At 40.2% G+C, this 21,318-nt stretch overlaps 1 protein-coding gene across 5 annotated transcripts in view; it reads right to left on the reverse strand.

Moving 5' to 3' along the window:
- The window catches only part of CDK14 (cyclin dependent kinase 14), a 505,722-nt gene that overhangs the window by 167,856 nt on the left and 316,548 nt on the right, over positions 1–21,318 (reverse strand). For all 5 annotated transcript variants that reach the window (XM_037890727.2, XM_043541222.1, XM_037890728.2 and 2 more), the window contains one exon: positions 16,708–16,801. In XM_037890727.2, the coding sequence (XP_037746655.1) occupies positions 16,708–16,801 (94 nt within the window). The remainder of the gene's footprint in view (positions 1–16,707; positions 16,802–21,318) is intronic.

The raw sequence follows: 21,318 nt of genomic DNA on the forward strand, positions 1-21,318 counted from the left end.
ACTAAGATAATGGTGGGAGGAGTGGGGTAACCGGAATAAAACCAAAACAAAAAATGCGGAGCTGTTGAAACAGTAAAGAAGAGAAATATAGTGAGAGGGGAAGAAAGGAGAAGCACAAAGATGGCGGGAGGGTAGAGACACAACAGAAAAAATTGCCATGGTCTTAAAGGTGTCCTATACAATTTTTCCCACTTAGTGATGCTGAATGCAACAGTAGCTTTACTAGCTACAAGTTTAATTACTACCTAAGAGCCTTCTTTGTACACAGTCTATTGAACTCCCTTCACCATAGTGGAATTTCCAACTGAGGATCAAGGGGGAATTAATACAGCCTTAACTTTATAGGTTGGCATATAGACCTTAATTAAAAATGTAATCTGGAAAAATGTATGACACTCCTCAGCTAGTCACACTGTGAAATACAATGTCACAAACTTAAACCTATAAATCTCTCTAGAGGGAGAATCTATCCCTCCAGAAATATTTGATTAAAAAAACCCCCAGAACTTAATAGCACAAAGAACCAGCTAATAATTATGTTTGTACATAAAAAAGTATGTTTGTGCAAAGTAAAGTGTATTATTTATGAGTAATTTTCTCTTTCTGCTCCCCCTCAGCATGCTTCTTTCCTCTTCAATTATAAATCCCACAATTGGTCAATGGCCCACTTCTGGGTGCAAAGAACTCTTTCAAGTTCTCATGAACTCACAGGCAACACCTACAGTTTTGCAAGGGACACTGACTGTGAGTTTATATTTGTGTAAGGGCAAATCATTTACACATGTATGGCTTGTGATACAGCCCCATGGGAAAGCCCACAGAATGCTGGAAGGCTTGCACAGCGCTGCTTTAGATTTGTGTACTGATTATGCTAATTCCTTCATTACAAACATTGTTGCTATTACAACACAAGTACTGGAGAGGTGCATTTCAAAGACTTCAATGAATTAGTAGGATGGGAAATGCTACCCTGGTGAAACAAAGATAACTGTGGCTAAGTCAGTTATTAAAGCGAGAAAGCAACCTTTCAGTAAGTCTAACTTTAGTGTGGTCACAGTTGATCTCTTGGACTGTAGAAGGAAGGAAGAATTAACAGTGGGGGATTATTATTAAGATATCATTATTAATAAAAGGCAGCAATAGCAGGAATACCATGGAAGTGTCAAACAAGTATATTCTGATCAACGAGAAGTGAGAGAAGACTAAAGTGGATGAGTACTAACAACAAGAGCAGTTGTGGTATTCTGGTTCCAAAGAAAAGGTTACCTCCTAATACTTCTGGTAACAAAGCAGAAAGCACATTAAATAGATACTTGTTGCGGCTTTTTTAGGTTTTTAGCTATTTACTCTTATCTGATGACATGCCGTATGGAGTAATACCGCACAGGGACTTTATGAAAACTAATACCTTAGGATATGAGCACTTGACTTATTCTGGCTTTACACCCGGCCTTCTTTGCACTTCTGCATCACTGACCAACCTGCAGCAGCCTGCAAAGAAATGCGTTACGCATGTGTGAGAAGCACCCTACTGGCACCGCTCCTATGAGGAACAAGCTCACAACAATGCTACTACACAGTTTGGGACAAGAAAGACAGAACAGCATCCAATTGAAACTGCAGGGGGTATTTAAGTGAGGAGAGTACTATCCAAGTTGGAATTTGGTCAGGAGACTGAAGCTCACCATCTCCACTTTCATAAAAAGTGTCATGGGCTCCTTAATGGCTACACAATTAGGATGTCTGCTTAATAAGTGCAACTAAATACCTTTGCACATGCTCACAAAGTAGCAGCTGCAGCAGCAAGCTTTGAATTACAGGCAGTCAAAGGAAGGGACGAAATAAATGACCAGTATTTTAACCTTCTGGAAGGTGAACACATTCTGTAAGCTTTGCTTTCTTTTTTTTTGCGATAAGGCTGGCTAATTAATAAGAGTTGTAAAACAATTCTGTTCTATTCTACAGAAGAATATTTAAAGTTGATTTAAAAATTTTATATTATGCAAATGGCTTACGATACAGTGAATTCTACTATGAAGGAGGATACTTCTGAGGGCATTCTGTGCCAAAAAAATTAAAAATTCTGCACACAATATTTTAAAATTCTTCAAAATTCTGCAAGCTTTATTTGTCAATAAATAAATGCAGAGGCTCCAGCATGGAGTGGGGCGCACAGGCCACTGGTTGTATGAAGGTGGGAGATCATCCTGCAGCCTCCCTACCCTCCCACTCCCAGGACACGGACTCAGTGGTGAGGCTGCACCTGACCCTGACACAGCACAAGGCCTGGGCCTACCCAGAAACACCCTGGGGCCCTACTCCTCTGCGCCAGGCGCACCAGGAGCGGGGCAGGCAGGCTCAACCAGGCAGAATCCAAGTCTGGAGGGGCTCAGTGTGGGGTTAGAAGATTCTGTGTGGGACAATCCGGGTGCAGGCAACTCAGTGCGGGGTCTAGGGTGTGGGAGGATCTGGATGCACAGAGGTTTGTTGGGGGGCAGGGTTTCCAGATGCAAGTGCAATGGGACTCTGCAGGGGCTTCCAGGTGAAAGTGGTTGGGGCTCAGTGGAGGGATCTGGGTGTGGGGATCTCATCAGAAGGGTCTGGGTGTTGGGGGAGTGGGTCTTGGTGTGGGTCTGGGTGCAGCTAGTTGGGGGTCAGTGGTGTGAGGGTCTGGATGTGGGGGCTCAGGGTGGTGCAGGGGGTGGGCCTCATCAGGGTGGGGGTTTGAGTGCAGGGAGCTCAGTGAGGGTGCAGGGGGGCTCCAGATGCAGAGGTTGAGGTTCAGTGTTGTGGGGTTCAAGTATGGAGAGGTAAGGGGTTCTGGGTGTACGGAGTGAGGCTTGGTGGGGGTTTCTGGGTACAGGAGGTCCGGATGCATGGGGGTTGGGCGGATGGGGGACCAGCTGCCCATACAGTGACCCCTCTCCCACAGCTGAGGAGTGATGGGGGCAGGAAGCAGGGGAGGATGCTGAGCTTCGTGCAGCTGGGGGAGGTTTCTGGGGGTGGGTCTGACACATCCCTAGCCACTCCTTGCAGGGGAAGAGGAAATCCCATCCTTTCCTGCTTCCAGTCCAGCCAGGACTAGTAGCTGATACTGGCTCAGAGTATGAGCCACTGGCTGGGGTGTCCACAGCTCTGCAGTGATTTCTCTCTCTGCTGGCTGGTCTGGGTGCCTGAAATGATGTACCTGTTCAGCTAGGGAGGGGTGCGTGACTGCTCTTGCAGCTTCCCTTTGCTTCCCTGTCAGAAAGTCATTTTTCCGTAGGGAAGTAAAGAAATCTGCAGGGGACATGAATTCTGCACATGCAGAGTATACAGTAGGACGACAACAATATCCTTTACTGAGGATCTCTTGAATGACTTCCCTTTATAAGAGGACCCATTAATCCACTTGTGTGGTAATAATTCTATTTTCCTTTACAAAAGTTTCATAAAATAATCCAACTATCCGAAACAGGGTGAGTAGCCATCTTATAATGAGGATTCTAAGTGGTGAGAAAACCATATGGCTGGGGGAGGTGACTGGAGTTTTCCAGTTGAGCAGATGGTAAGGAGCAGAATCCTAGTCTACACTAGAAAAGATTTGCTTGTATAGCCATCCCAGCAAACTCTTTAGTGGGGCTGGCAATAAAGTGCTTTTCCCTTTATTGTTTATACCAGTCGCCTGAGTGAAATAAGCTACATGTGGAAAAAAAGCACTTTTTGGCTGGTATAATGGCATCGACACTAGGGCTTTTGCCAGTGTATAATGTCACAAAAACATTCCTCCCCCATCCCCAACTGACATTGCCATGGTGGCAAAAGTTTCTATTGTGCACCTGCCAGAGACTCTATTTAAGGGGGGGGGCGCGGTGATATTGGGGGGCAGGGGGTGCTGACCATCACCATTTGCAAACTACACGTGCAGGAGAGGGAGGCAGGAGGGACTCTGCCCAGCCTGAAATGAACCTCAGATTCACAGAAGGGGTTGAGATCAGTGTAGGGGAGGGTGCGTCTCAGGACTTCATTATTTGCAAAGATCCGGAACTCCTGCGTGCTTGAAGAGTAAAGATTGTTGTGGTGAAGACATTTTTTTGCTAAGCCTGTATTCCTTCTTTTACTGCCACATTGTCCCCGAAGAGGTTAAATTACAAGCCCAGAGTGCTCAAAGCCACAGCTGAGCTCTGGGGGAGTGTGTGCAAGTGACTGGGTGCCTTGGGATGCCTGAGGCACTGGTTTCAGGGTCTAGGGCAGCTGGCCTGCAGAGTTCCACATGCCAAAGAAGGGCACAGACAAGGGATGCGAGTCTGACAGTGTGTCCAAGAGACTCAAAGCTAGAAACAGTGACTAAACTCAGTCCAGACCCAGGTGGCTTGGAAGCACATGGGACCCAGTGACTGGGTCCACTCACAACAGATTGATGCCCATCCATAAGAGCACAGGGCCAGCCTGTAACACACATGGAAAGGTTCACACACACACCCAGTCAGATCACCTACAAAATATTTTCAAAATATGAGGTTCTTTAAAAATTAAGGAAGTACAGTTGTAAAAACAATTATGGCAATCTTTAGCATACAGTAAGGTGCGTTCAAATTGAAAGTGTGTCCCCTTTAAATCCTGGATGCCAACTGGTTTCTCAGTTGACAAAGTTATAAAAATCGAACTGTACTTTTTCAGTACAACAAATGACCACTTAAAAAGAACATTTCCTTTTATTTCTCCTCTGGATATGATCATCAGCAATGCCATCCTCATTTATGAGAGTACATGGCCCTTTGTACTACAAGATCACGACACACTATTCCGTAACAATTTGCCTCATACAGTCATCTGTTTCATCTCTCAGTGACACATTTTGGAGTTTTCTGCAATAGCTATTTGAACTGTGTTTTGCACAGAAAATGCACAGTGAATAATTCTGATCAATCTACTTTCTGGAAAACAGTAAATGCCGTAAACTTTTTTACTTACAAGTATTTGGAAATAGACAGTGACAGCCAAAATATTGTTCCATTGTGGCAGCTGCCCACTGTTAGAGCAAATAATGTAAACAGAGACATTTACTCTCTGCAACTGCCCACCAAGAAACAGTTTTCATAAGGCCAGCCAGTTATTCCAGATAATCAGAGAATATGAGCACTCAAAAGAGTAGGAAAGGAAGAAACCAATGAACAAGAGTTGATCACAACACCCTCTATTTTGGCATGCTTGGTTCCAACACCAATCATACTGTATGAACATGAAAGTGTCTGTCAGGTACTTTTCTTACCCTCCAAATTTTTGCTTTGTACCCCTTACAAACATGAACATATATCTTTCCTCTACTGATTGTGTCCTTTTCCATCTGGCAAGTGTGGATTTTTCTGAAGTCTTCAATGCAGCTTAAACTTAACATGGCTCTTCTGGTTGTAACTTATCTTATTACAGGAAGAAGTTGGTGAAGTTCTGGAGAAAAGGTTTGTTTGGTAAAATGTGCTCCTTCTCCTGATTTTTTGCTTGGCTCTGCGTAAAGAGCAAAAGTATCACAATACTGTACTTATTATGAATACTTGGTGACTATGTGGTACAATCTTAAAATGTATATTTAAATCTAGAGGAGAATGTCATAAAATTTTCCAAAGTAGGTCAAATTTAACATCCAAGCTATTTAACTATTTTCCTTTAATGAACCAGAAATGCAGATGACCTAATCAAACTGGATTAAATATTGGCTCTTGAATACTAAAATTCTCTAAGCTCATCTGATGATTTTGTCTTGAAAGGTGCTGAGATCAATGCCACTAAGAGTGGGGGACACTCCATTTTACAGAAAGTGCTCAGCGCCTTGCAGAATAGAGCCCCACATTTTTTAAACTCCGTGGCACTTTTTCAGGGAACACTTACACATCTACTTAAGTGCATCCCTATTCAAGAGAGCACTTCAGTGATTGCTTAACTCATAGCAAGTACATAGCTCCTATTGATTGTACTGAATAGCAATGCATTCCTGAATTGGGGCCTACGTGATGGTACTGAGACCTTTGCGCTGAAAGTGTGAAACGTGGGGAAATTAAGTTATTCATCTTGAAGCCCTTAAGGAATCTTGTGCAAATAGACATGAAATTTCTCTCTTATTTTGTCTCCAAAATCATTGAAAATTGTCTAAACAACAATTTTGGCATTCACTCTGGTCCTCTGCCTACACTGCTAGCATTAGAATTGCAACTGGGATTCAAGCAAAACAGAAGGTGTGGAAAGTTTCCACTGTATTATGCTTTGTTCCTTTTTTTATAAAAGAAAAAAGATGGAAAACAGTTTTTGAAAACTCTATCTGATTTATCAACTTCCTTAACAAATAAAACCACATTTTATTGCTGGATTAAGGAAAAGCACATATAACTTGTATATCACAACACTATTTCACTGTAACACAAGACCCTTGTTGACTTTTGCGTAACTACAAACAGATTAATACTTATGTTCAAATGGACCTCTACTAAGCCTCCATTTCAATGCACACAAATCACTTGCTCCTAGATTTTTGTGCAATGTCATCTGCGCACAAAAATGATGGGTTTTACACGTGTAAATTCCATCATCTGTATGAACAGAAAACAGCTCACAAAAAGGGTGCACGCAAAGATATTCATCGAGTGTAAATCAATGGAGCTACACTGATTTTGCCCCTTCCCCATGTTTTAAAATGCAGCCTATAATTATTTCCTTAGATGCAACAGTCAGCCCTGGAAGTGAAACAATACTGGTTTATAATTATAGCATAGTCTTCTTTTAACAAGTAGAATATGGCAGATATGAGATAAACAGCACAGTCGCAAACACTGAGAGCCCTGGAAAGAATTCAGCCTCCGGCAGTGTTTGAGGTGCTAGCAATATAACTGCAAAAGTTGCAGAAAAACATATTAAAACATCTAATGGCTGAACTCAAGTCAAGCAAAAACTAGGAGAGTACAGTGTATTGGAGCTGAAACTTGCATCCCTACTCTTGCAAGTACCCCACTGAATTCAATAAGACCCGTGAGTGAGGGCTGTAGCGTCAGGTCCTTTCTTTGTGGTGGGTATGTCTACACATGCATCTGCTAATGAACTGGGATCGCAAACAATTTTTGATCTGCATTTCAGTTCACTTAACACATTATCAGTTCACTTTTAACATGTTATCAGTTCATCTTCATTGTTAAAAAATATAGGGTCTTTTTTGCATGTCTGTATGGGACTAATACCCATTACAAAACTGGACTTTTTGTAAGCTATGCTGCAGATAGACAATTGGGCAGTGGCTATACATATAAACATGCTAAGCACAAGATACTCTATTTAGTTGATATTAACTCTCACTGACTAGACTTGCTAAAGATCTTCCTGTTTCATCTGATATAAATACAGCTTAGTGTGGTGCTGGCTAATATCTCCCACATTGGGTCAGACAATACCTTCTTTTGGGGGCTGCCATAACAAACAGAAACCAACATGCAATTCTCTTTTTGAGATGGAGCACAGGATAGGGCAGAGGTGGAGGGTGGAACAAGGAGATAGCAAAACACTATTTGTTTCCTATTCCTGAAGCCCCATTTGGAGTCAGAGCCATTGTCAGGCACAAATAAATAAAAGAGCCAAAAGTTTTGGAGATCCCCAGCATGGATCTGATGGTATCACATGGCCTTGAATGTGCACAATGCTGTCTGTCCTTCTACTACTAAAACTGTATGGCCACATAATTTTATCACTGCCATGGAGATGTGTAAGGAAAACACTGACCACATTTGGCAAAAGTGCTGATCCAGAAACCCTGCACGCAGCCAAGTCAGCAGCAAAGACCACAGAAAAACAATCAAAGGACAAGCCTGGTATAAGATCTGCTGCCACTGTAAGGGTGAAGAAATCGACTGAAATTTTTAAGTTAAGCAAGTGTATCTCCACAGGTACAGGGTTTGGCCCAGGATATCACTAACCTGGATCTATAGTGGTGTATTGAACAATGGTGAACACAACAGCTCTACTGATAAATAAAAGTCCAAAGACGGTAACCCTCATGCATGCTAGTCCTATTGACATCATCAGTTACGCAGTGGTTGGGGTGCCAGTGATTAATTCAATGGCAATTCTGCAATCAGAGAAAGTAACTGAAAGGGCAGCTATTTGCCTTTTTTCATCACTAACTGCAAAAATAAAAATGGTGAATTTTATGTACACTCTATGGCTGCATGAAGTCTATAGGTAAATTGGCACAGTATGCTACTTATTTTTTATTCATTCTCCTTGCACTTTGTGGGAAGCACAGCTCAACTTTCTGGTTCTTTTTTAATGATGTTTTTGGTTACTCTTGAAAATTGTTTCTTGTTCTCATGAGGAGGAGGGAAGTTGTTGGGGGGAGAAGGGGAAAGGGAACACAGCCCTTCAGGGAAGACTGTACGTTCCCTCGCGAGGGGGGAGCAGGCTGGAGAACCCCTTTCCATCCATGTTCAGTCTTCTTGTACTCTGTTCTATATAAGATTAAGAGGGAAGCTTAAGGAATTGAAAGGAATTAGAGGCATTCTCCTTCTAAATATTCAGTAGTGTAGAGAGGAAAGAGGTGCAAAACCAAAATCCACAAATCAAAAGCAACTTACAAGACATGAAACATATTCAAAGGAAGAGAAATCAGTGCCAGCCTTGACTATTTTCTCAGTTCCTGAAATTTTACTATTTAGATCTAAGCATCAAGGAGAAGAATTTCAAAAGACACAGAAAACAGAAAACAATTGCCCATATTACCAACTTCCAAATGCATCTCTTTACCCTCTTAAAAACCCCCTATCCTATGATTACAGATTTTAGAAAAAGAACACTCTTTTAGATTATCTAGTCCATGTCCTTGCCAGTACATAGTGGTTTTCTAGAATATATTCTGTTCTGTTTAGTTTTAAATGATATATTTGTATCCAAAATAATGAATAAAAGTCTAAAGATTTTACAAGAACGTGTATTGTCAAGGAGTAGAAGCTCAAAGAGGAGAGTAACTTCCTCCTCAGAGTCCCACGCAGAAACACACAAGGTCAAAACCTAAATCCAACTTCTGCCTCACAACCAAATGTGTTCCATCTGATCCAAACAAGCTGTATTTGGGAACCAAAGTTTTTAGGAGTAGTAGGAAAGCATGCATTAAAAGTAGTGAGGAAAGAGGAGACTTTGAGGAAGTTGGGCAAACAGTGTGCATTATATAGGTAAACTTCAAACAAATAATAGATAAAATATTCACCAATTGGATTCAGCAATATTGCTCCAGAAGAAGTGTTCTTAACAGAATGTGCTACAATGACATTTCTGGCCCAGCACTTGACTGAATGAACGGCAGGTCTGCTGAAAAAAGTTATTCCAGGCTTCAGATGATACAACTGATAAGAAAATGTGGAACCACAATGAAATAGCTCAACGGCTTCACAAATGCCTATTAACATTAGAGTTTCAGTGCAAATGTTAGTATGCAACATTACATAGGTGACATACTCCTTGCAGTTAGTTATATAAAGAACAAATCTTACCCGCTTCTCACCTAATACACACACATTCCCCCACAGCTACTCAAATTGCATGCTATTTTAAAGGAAAAGACAATTTTTCATATCCAGCACTGAAATTTCGAACACAGGACAAGTCTCGCATTAAAAATACATGCAGAAATTTATGATTTTTTTTTTAGCATCATGCTTCTGGGATGAACAAAATGGGTATAGTTTCCTTTTCATTATTATTTGTAATATCATGTATGCTGGAACACAGCAAAGTATTGTCATTCAAAATCAGGGAAGGGTTTGCAGTACTTTGTGGCATGCATGTCAGTGAAGAGAGGGGGTTCTGGCTGTGAACTAGCTTCCCAGCTGTGTCATATTACCTGAACTGTCATGAACAAACCAGCTTATTCATTCCACAGCCACATCTGCACAGTGTGTCTGCATTTATAGTCAGAGCAGCATTTTGATTTTTGCTACCCCGCTTGTGCAGGGAATTTGTACAGCATCAGAAGACCTGTCTTTGTATCATCCCTATGGTGGAAAGTAGTTCTGAGAGTACGTCTGCACTGAAATCAGAGGTGTGACTGCAGCTCAGCTAGGCATACCCATGCTCGCCTTAATCCAGCTAGCAGAGCTAAAAACATCAGTAAAGATGCTGTGGCACAGACTCCAGTGTGGTCTACCTGGTGGTCTACCAGGGCTCCAGATGGGCTTGCACTTCACTCACACTTTCAGCCATGCTAGCTGAAAACAGGTAATTTTCTGTAGTATCTGGCTGGTGAATCTTGCCCATATGCTCAGGGTTTAGCTGATCGCCATATTTGGGGTCAGGAAGGAATTTTCCTCCAGGGCAGATTGGAAGAGGCCATGGAGGTTTTTCGCCTTCCTCTGTAGCATGGGTCACTTGCTGGAGGATTCTCTGCTCCTTGAAGTCTTTAAACCACGATTTGAGGACTTCAATAGCTCAGACATAGGTGAGAGGTTTTTTGCAGGAGTGGTGGGTGAAATTCTGTGGCCTGCGTTGTGCAGGAGGTCAGACTAGATGATCATAATGGTCCCTTCTGACCTGAGTATCTATGAATGCCTCCCTGAGCTACAATCACACCTATGGCAGCAGTGTAGCCACTCTCTGAGTGTAGCACAAAGGCTAAAAGAATGCAGTTCACATGTTGCTTATTTTCCAAAAAAGTAGTTTTAAGAACATGGGGCAAATTCCTTCTGCTCTGTAGTAACTCCCAGAATCTTGGTTTAGTGAGATAAAGCCAAAAGCTGCACCCAGCTACTTCTCCCTCTAACAAAAAAACAAAACTGGCACAGAACAGATAGCATAGGAGTCAAACCTGGTCTAGTTTAGGCACATGAATGCAGATGGTGGAAACACAGATATTAAGCTATCCAGGCCTGATCTTTGACCATGGCTGAGATACAGTCAGTGCAGCTTAGGAGAGGGAATGCACAGGTTACCCTTTGTACACCACTGTTCCTGGGCTGTCTAGATGCCATGCCACTTCTCAATGTAATTTTATGTAGTCTTAAGCTAATTTATGATGATTCCCAAAAGCCCCAAGGAGTTATTTCTTTGCTGGAGTAAAGGCACAACCAGAACATCTCATTTTTTTCTTAATCGCACCCCTGGCACAGCCTGACTGAATGCCACTTGAAGCTCCCCCTCTGCTTGGAGAATCCTTCAGTAGTTGACTAAACTTCATACTTTCTTGTGTGTATATAATTACTTGAGTATATAGGAATGTTGGATTTGCCATACCAGATCAGCCTACTGGTGCAACAAGTCTAGTATCTTGCACTTAGTGTAGGCCAGTATGTAATGCCTCAGAGACAGACAAAATAAAAAAAATAATGATGCACCTAGCCAATTGTGCAGTGCTGCACATGGGGTGAAAGGAGGAAATCCTGATGACTGCAGTTCATGCTCCGAGGTTGAGGACTGGTTGACTATATCTTATAGGATTATAATATTAAAGAGTCAAAAGCACATCTGCACCCTTTCTGGTGAAGTGTTTGCTTTGCGAGAGACAGACCTTGAACAATGCTTGGCTGGGCTCTGGTTACCCAGAAGGGACTATGCTGTAACCTTCATTTCTCTATGCTAACCAAGGACTTCCTATGCTGTGTTCCAATTGACTAATAAACCCTACTGTTTGAAAACATTAGCTGCGGATGCTTTCAGAGGTGCATTGCTCCTAAGATTGTATGAGTCTCCCTTAGGGGTCTGTCTCAGTGGGACTAGCTGAACAGAACTCATGGTGTGAAACAGGAGTGCGGAAGGCCCAAAGGTTTAGTCCAAGGTGGTGAAGCCGCGTGGCTTAAGCTGGAGGAAGAGTGAGATCTCTAGGAGGGTCTGGCATGCTGAAGGGGTCCTCCTTGAAACTCTTCCAAAGCTGGGGCATAGCACTGAATTTGTGGCTCCGTGACAAGTACTCCTCCATTTTACTTAATAAGCACATAGTTCTTTAAGCAAAATTATCCATACGTTCTAGTGTCTGGATGAGTAAAACAAATCCACCACAAACTGACAACCGGGGCACAAATAATGTGTACTTTAAAATGGTAATTTGCAACTTTCAGTTCACAGTATATTGTATATTACTAAATCAGGCCCCAATCTGATATTAAATCCAAGTGTATGCACGGGGTTCAGCCCTGCTACAGTATTAGACTTGATTTTGGTTCCTGAAGTTATTTAAAATAAGCATAATATGTAAAAATAGTCCAAATGAAGTGCTCGTGTTAATAAACAACCAAAAGGAAAATCAATGAACAGAATAATGCATGAAGTGTAATAGGAAGATCAACCTCTTTTCCTAGTCCATTAAACATATCAGTTTCATTAAACCCCTGATAAATGTAAACAACTAATACATAAGCATAAATGAACAGAAATACAGGTTTTGGGATGTATTCTATTCTTGATAAGGAGGAGAAATGGAAGAGCACTTAGAGAATATGCTCTTTATTGTGCACTTGATAATCTGTGGAAAATTAAGGTACCGCATATTTTAATTATATTTACATAATAATGGAAAATAGATTTAGAGCCAGCTATTTGAGAAGTACATGGAACTGCTGTTCACAGGCTCATGCTGTTCACATCACATTAAATTTAGCTGTCCTAAATATTAATCAGTGCCTTTCCTTCCAAAATACAAGTTTGTAAGAAAAAGAAATTCAATCATATTTCAACTCCTGTCATAGAGTAATGAATCTTACTGATGTATTTTTTTTATATTGCAAGAGGTATGTTTTAAAATACCTGACCTCAGAACACTGCAGAACTAAAGGATCAATGGGAGTGGCGTACTGTATTGTATATCTGCTTTCAGAACACCACAATATTGTATGAAACGATCCACTGTTGAAGAACTGAAAAATGTGAACTAAAATTCTCTCCCACCAACAGACGTTGGTCCAATAAAAGATATTACCTCACCACCTTGTCTCTGCAGAAAAGACGACTTTGGCTGGCTGATCTGTATTTCATAGCTGTTATAAGGACTCAGTATGTGGGAGTTAATTGTATTAGTTATCTTAAATAGCAACCTGATTAGTTTTGCACTTCAAAGTTATTAACCACCTTAGTGTACACAATTCACTGGAGAATGAATGGATTTAATCCTTCTGTTCAGAAACAAAGGGAACAAGAATAATCCCTTGTTTTATAACTTTTAAATAGATAACTTCTTAAACTCTTAATTATGAAAATGGTATTTTAGAGAGGCACTTTAATTACGGATGGCTGGAAGTTTCCTTTACAAACCCATATTTTAAGGGGATTTTAATTAGGATTTAAGAATTAACTCTGGTTAACCACATGCCATAAAAGGCTCCATCAAAAATCATCTTTTTTATTCTTTTAAAGCTTGGACAAGATCAGTCTGACCTAAAGAGACCAGGTCAAAAAATTATCCGCAGTTATTTGAAAGGCTGAACTTGTTATTTGCAGCTACAGTTTAAAACCTTTTTCTTCTAAACTAAAATTTAGAAGGCCATTAATTTACATGGTATTTGGTATTTTACCAAATAAGCCCCCTCCAGAAAAAAAACAAACAAAAAAACAAAAACAAAAAATCAAGCTTGAGAGTGACCAAAATGTTTAAAAAATTCTACATGATAAATACATTCTTGTACTGACCCTGTCAAATGTAGCAATAATTTATTGTTTTTAAAAGTTTTTTAATTTCAACAAAATACATTACTGTGCAATGTCAATAATACTTCCAAAAATCTGAGTATGTGTTTAATATGATCCATGTTTAAAAGTCTCACCTGTTGGTAAAATAGAAAAGGAGAGAGAAAAAGGAGGTGGAATTACATTCCACACTTTAAATGAGTAGTGCACAAACTTAATAAAGCAGAGCTTTTACCCATTACTTACTAGTATATTAAACAGAAGTTGATTGACAATACATTACAATTAAATATACGTAACCCTTCTGCCAGGTGGAGACAGCAGCAACAAGGGCCAGGCTCAATATCTAGGGGTGCCTCTTAACAATACAAAACAGGACCAGTTTGAGCCCCCTCCCAGTAATCTGGGAAAACTTCATACCACCTCTGGGCACCTCTGAGAGGCAATACTTCCCCACTCACAAGCACTGAGTCTATGTATAACAAAAGAGAACTCTTATGAAAAGGGAAAGAGAACTCAGCATTAATTTGGAAAAATACCACAACCACATTCAAAAGCATACAACCATAAGCAAACCAGACCCCACAGTGCATTGGGTAGCGTCCTTTGCCTCTGTTTCCCACCTTGCAGGAACACATTTGTATTGTGTTGTGACTTTTCCCTGTAACACTTCGCTCCCCTCTCCTGCACCCCACTCACAGTTAGCAAATACCCAGAGTTCTGCGGTGCATTCATGTGGGTTCACCTCCCACCGCTGGGGAAGGGGGTGGAGTTTGAGCAATGCCTCTGTTGCCACTGCTCCTGCAATGCCACGTTCTGAGGTTCCATCACTTAACCCAACACTTAGCCATTTTAGCGGGGAGCCTCACAGCCAGTGCAATCTCTGTGGTATCTTTGACTGTCCTCACACAAAGTCTAAGTCTTAGCCCCTAAATCTGCTCTGCAGTGATCTCAGCTCTAGGAATCACCAACCAGAAAACAAGGACTCTCAATTGAGTCTAATCAGCTCTGCCATAAAACGCTGGAGAGAAACAGATCAAATGGTGTCTAGGACTATTTAGGCAGAGTCCACACCACCAAGCAGGAACACCTATCCCCACCTACTCTTCTCTGGGAGTTGGCATCCCCTATCCCATGCTTGGCAAGTGAGGTTCAGTTTAGGGTGTCCCACTCAATCAGGGCATGCTAAGCACAGTTCTGCTGTCCTTTACTCATACAATAAGGATAACAGCATTTCATTTCCCCTTCATGCAAATACTAGAGTGATTTGTAACCCAAAAATCAGCCAAAATCAATCATTTTGGCAAAGCAGCTCCATCTGCTGCGCACCTAGGCAAAGTAGGTGTGTCTATGCAAACACAGTCTGCTCCTGAAGTCTCTTCTCCCAGCTCATCACTAGATGTCAGGGGAGAGCTCATCCCGACCCTGCTCACATACAGCACAGAAGCAGTTTAGTCCTCTACATTGCAGTGGGTCTAGCTGCACAGGTGTTTTGACAAGGAAGAAAGAACATAATGCGACTTTCACATCCTACGTTGAGTTTGCAGATCTGACATTTAGAAAAAGCATGTTTTGCTCAAAGACTGAGAAACTGTGATGTAGAAATCATCGAGGGACAAACAAACAAGGAGCTCTACGCTGCCATTCTTAGAGCTGCTTTTCAGAGCTGAACCGTACTTCACTACAGCAGGTGTCCAATATTAATTGCCCAGGCTCACAGCGATTAGACCACCACACAGATTTGGTTAGAAGGAAGGTCATACCTTTAGTAGCTATGATGTAACAGAACAAGGAGCGGAACTGCCAGGCAGCTCTTTCCCACACAAGCTAACCTGGAAGGATAAATCTAGAGCAGCTCAAACAAACAAATGGCTGTAAAGCCAGAGCAATCTTTCAGAAGAGACTACCACTCAACCCCTCCCGCTAAATCCACCCAGGCATCAGGACCAAGCAAGCCCCAGATTCCCCTTTTTTGTAATAGGGCTGAGGTGAGAGGTACTTCTTTCGGAGGCCTCCCCTGCTTGCCATATAACAAACAACAATGGTCCAATCAGAAACCAACCAGGCCAGCATTTGGGACTGTATTAGCCACCTCAGTTAATCTGCACTGGGCACCTGCTAAACAACTGCAAAGCTCCCGAGGCCTCTGAAGAAGGAGAAAAAACTCACATAGCTTACTACTGATCTGTGAAGTGAACAACATTCTTCCTAGCCTCTTAAAAGGGCACTGGCCAAACCCCAGAGCAAAATGGGAAATCCAGCGGTAGAAACAGGAAAATAACAAAACAACCCGAGAGTGAGGGCCAGTGGGGAAAGAAAACTGGCATGAACGGTGGCAGATCCTAGGAGGAGCACTATGAACTGGACTTCCCAATTGTGGTGGTGTCATTAAGCCAAAGAGCTGTCCATGCAGCCCATGAATGAACCAATCAGGCTGCAGTGGTGGGAGTTGGGTACTGCACTTCTCTCTGCTCTGTCAGTTACCATTATTTGTTAAGTACTTTATAGTTGACTAAAGCATCACTCAGTGGGAAATACACTCCAACTTTATCACCACTATTTCTGCCATCCTTCTGTTCCTTCTCAGTCTTTGTATTCCCTCTGCATTTCCATCCCTGCAGCAAATCTCAATTCTCACCCAACCTTCATGGGCTTCACTCCCACACCATGGCCTATTCCATCACACAAAATAATCATCAATAAAAGGGTTAATGTTAACGTTAAAATAGCACAATATTAATGGGGGCATCTCTGACTCATTATTTTAGGCTGTTTGCAGATTCAGCAGAGCAACATGGCATCTTTTTTTTTTACTGGACTTGCATTTGGAAGCTTTTCTTTACAGCCAGGAGAGCTACAAACATCTTTTTAAAATGAAAGCTTGGATTCTGCAGAATCTGAACAAGTCATGCAAGTCTCAAAAATGTATCAGGGCAGGTTGGATCCGGCTTGAGGCCGGGTGTTTGACACCTGTGCTCCAATAGAGAAAAGTAAACACTACAAATGGAATAGTTCCCTGGGGTTTTAATAGCCACATTTTATTACTCACGTTTGTAAGGTAGCATATTAATCCAGAAATAAAGAACTTACCAGAAATATTCTTTCGAGTTGGTCTTGAATGTCTTTCATTCCAGGAAAAGCAGCAACTCCTTGAATCATTTCTACAAAGATACAACCCACTCCCCTATTAAAAAAAAAAGTATACAATATTAGATTTTCTTGAGATTAAATAATTAATATATTAAACACTTGTCTCTATCACCAGCATTACATCATCACACTCTACTGTACAAGGATGGCAGGATGACAACTGGAATGGATGAATGTGTTGAAAACCAATCCATACCTTTAAATGGTCTCTCTTTCAAACATTTTTTCAAGAAACAGTTTCTGCTCAGTTGTCACACTGATGTATAAAAAGGATCCATTCACCTAGGGTCATAACCTTGGACCATCTTAAGTAAGGCTCCACAGCAGCTTTGAAAAAGATGTGGCTTGGTTGCAGGAGGAAGAGGGGCAGCAGCAGAGAAAATATCTCTGAGAGACTGAGACAAGCTTCTGTAGTTCCCCAGGGTCTGGCTTTGTCAGTTGGTTCAGCCATTTGTGCGTTCCCAGGGGAAGCTACAGACCCTCATCTGCTTCTCTTCCCTCTGCTCCGAGGGGGATTTGCATCTTCTCCAAGATTTGATGTTCAAGAGCTAATAATCTATCTAGGTATCAGTGCGATGCATGATTTGATAAAACATTTTAATTGTGTTTATTTCAATTACATTTTTTTCTAAATGTATTTATTCTTGCTCATGCACACACATTCTATATATGCAATATAGATAAACACACTCATTTGTGCACATGCACACGAGAGACCATTTTAACAAAATCTGTCAATCCAACAGCTTTATGTAGAGTTATACACATTTTACATATGCGTTAAGCTTTCTCAAAGGCAACTAGAGGATTTAACCATGTTACTACCATTCCTTTCAAATCCGAGTTGTGCCCTATAGCCATCTTTGGAAGTCCCAACCTTAACCTCTTATTTAACTTTGTTCTCAGAAGTCGAGTGTTTGGAATATAATCATGAAACATTGTTTTTTTCCTTATTCATGATGATGACTATTTATTTAGGCAGCAGCATTTAATTTTACTGTCTCTGTATATTGTGAGATATGTGTCTGAAAGAAAGTCTCCTAATAAAAACAGATTGCATGTTTTCAGTTAAGTGAGGGAATGTCTCACTGAACATTTGTAGACACCACTCGGTAAAGATCACCAGCAGAGACCACATTCTTTACTAAAAGAAAAGGAGTACTTGTGGCACCTTAGAGACTAACCAATTTATTTGATGCATCCGATGAAGTGAGCTGTAGCTTACGAAAGCTTATGCTCAAATAAATTGGTTAGTCCCTAAGGTGCCACAAGTACTCCTTTTCTTGTTGCAAATAAGACTAACACGGCTGTTACTCTGAAACCATTCTTTACTAAGTTCAGAATGGATAGTCCACTACTGAATAATGCAATAATTTTATTTGAAAGGCAACAGGATACGATTCAAATTTATTAAAAAAAAAGCTTTTATAATACACCATTATTTTCTGATTCTACTTCTCAAAGATTGAATACCTTATGCAAACATTTTCCTTTACCTCTAGAGAATAAAGGAAAACAACAGACAGTTCAGATCCATCCCTAGTTGTATTCAGTCAGTTCGAAAAGAAGGAGATTAAAAAATGATGTTCCATATGCCCTTGTTGGTTACTGAAGGTACTGGATTGATTAAACTGCCACTCATCATTTACTCTGGTTAATGCATCATTAGGCACAGATAGGCACAATATATCTTCGTCAAATACTTATAAACAGTATTTACATCTCAGGCAAGGAGAAATGCAGAATTTTGGACAGGAGTTATTTACTCAAGATAAAAAAAAACTGAATTTGGTCTGGAGGACACAGAGGGAGTAGAGTTCTATTTTTGCAACCAGACAACAGACATTAGATTAAATTAGTTTAAAATTTGAAGAGCATGTACAGGTATCTACAGACAAGCACTTAATGCATATTTGTATTTGAAATACAATAGAAGATTAAGATTTTAGCAAAGAATTTTATATATTGCCTCTCAAAATCTTATTTGCATATTTAATGGAAATTGACTCCGGTATGGACTAAAAATTGGATGAAGATCTGTAAATTCATTATTAATATACTACAATGTCATAAGTGCTACAAGGACTATTTTAGATATTGTTTGACACCATATTTTTTATCATCTGGAATAATTCAACTAATGTGCTTTTTATCCCTTAAAACATGATGCTAAATCAGGAGGTGTTGTTAAACATCACTGATGAGAAAAATAGAGAGACTTATAGGGCTCAATCTTGTAACATTCTGGCTACAACCTAATAAAGCACTTAAGCTCATGTTTAATTTTAAGCACAAGAGTAGCCCCATTCACCCAGCATATTGGAGGATTGAGCCCTTAGAGAGGACAAAAATATGGGCAGGAAATAACAAAATAAGATTCCTCCTGGGAAAAGGTAAGAAAACACACCTTAGAAAAAATAAACTAAAATACAGATATACAATAGAAAGAAAATACATAGAAAGCCATAATGCCAAATAAGGATCTTGGGGTAATGAAGCTCATGCAAGTCAATAGGAGTTTTCCCATTGACTTCAACAGACTTTAGTTTAGATCATGACCATAATGAATAGAAAACTGAGTATGAGTATATGATAGCCAAAAAAAAATTTTGTAATCAAAAATCAAAACGCATTTGTGTTGTATGAGCACAGACACCAAATCTCTATGCAGCCATTAAGTCTGTGTACATTTTCAGGCATCCCAAAACAAGAACATATCAACAAACGGGGGGGATTTCTTAGCAGAGCAACAAAAATGATTATTACTGGAAAAACTGACTTGTAAGGAAAAGATAAAAGAACTCCATACAGTATTCTTGGGTAAAACAATGAATGGGGCGGGGGGAGGATGAGGCGGAAATAGGATGACTCTGTACAAGTATCTGAAAAGTATGAAAAACAAAGAGGACAAAGAATTGCTTCGGATTTCACTGGTCCCCAGAACTGAATATATACCAAAGAGGGTAGAAGTAATGAGATGCAACTAAGAAACAGAAAATTTAGGGTGAGAGTTAAGGAAAACTGCCTAATACTGAGGTCAATTATACTGTGCAATAGCCTCCCAAAGGAATGGAAGGTCCACTACTCAAGTCATAAAACTAGTCTGGATGAAACACTTAAGTATATTTTGCAGGGAACTATCTTATCTTGCATTAAGCAGCAGGTGGACAAGATGAGCTAATAGATCTCTCCCATCTCTAGCTTCTATGATACGAGGTTAATCAGAACATATTTCATACTTCAAGAAGTAACTTTGCTTTTATTGTCTCCCCCTCACTCTATACCCACCCCATTATTTATTTATATATTATTTGTACACATACATACATACCCTATAGTAAGTGACATTTTCAGGCAAAGTGTTTGAGAAAGTGTGTGTGTCACATTGAAGAACTTTGGCAATAGTTCAAGAATTTGATTTAGCATTTCCTACACCCTTTGGAGGTGGTCTGAATTCTAATTTGCAAACTGAGTTGCTGGGCTTTTGGATACTTGATTCAGGAATCTCTGAAATGGAACAAAATGGGATAACCTTGCAAAGCAAACATGACAAACTTAAATGACAGCCGTTGAATGTTGAAATGTGTGACTTACCCTCTGACAACAATAAGCATGACTAAGCCTATTGATGTACTGATGATACCATGTGTGGCCATCCATCTAATATTGTCCACCCTAATTTCCTAGGGCTATATCCATCACCATACTACACAGAGAACTATAAAGGAAGAGTTCATGTTGTAGCTCAATGGGTTACTCTGAAATTTAAATTTAGATAACAAATGACTATCTAATGAGAAGCTTAAATGGCTACGGAAATTCCATTTTTATGCAGAGCATTTGTAGGCCAAGAGTCGCAGCTCGTAAAAAATAACTTGTTTGGTTGCCATTATACAATATTTTAAGAAATTAATTTTTGTTTTAATTCTGAAGAATTCTGTCTATATAACATTTGATAGAATGCACAAATTCAAATTACAATCTATCTGGATATGAATTTATAAAGCCTTTGCAATATCTCTCTTGACACTTTATCTAAAAACTTATTAAGATTATTCATGTCCATTGAAGTTGCTGGGGTGTGTGGTTTTTTGTTTTTTGTTGTTTTTTTTTACTTCTGAAGAGATCCATATAAGTGACTGCAGAGCCATTTTTGATTAACAAGTTGTTTTCATACTGATTTTTATTGTTTTATTTAAATGCAGATTTTAAAATTTGCGTGGACAATTGGGGAACTTCACTATAACAAACATTGAATAGTCTTTGCTGAATGAACAGCTTTTCTATTGCATTAATTTGCTAACAAGAGACGATATTCAGCATCATGTCACTTCAGAATCGACATTCAGATTCTGAAGACCCAGGAGAGCTACATCTGGCCATGAAGCCTGACTTCAGATTGCAAGATTTGGCTCTCTGGGAGGAGACATATTTTGAAAGCACTAAATGATCACTTTAATACTTCTGATAAAGTTACTTAACAACATGTATAAAAAAACACAAGAGGAATAATTCATGTAACTCAGATTTGGCGCCAGTTTTCCAAAAGTG

This window comes from Chelonia mydas, chromosome 2, assembly GCF_015237465.2.
Source record: "Chelonia mydas isolate rCheMyd1 chromosome 2, rCheMyd1.pri.v2, whole genome shotgun sequence".
Classification (NCBI taxonomy): domain Eukaryota; kingdom Metazoa; phylum Chordata; order Testudines; family Cheloniidae; genus Chelonia; species Chelonia mydas.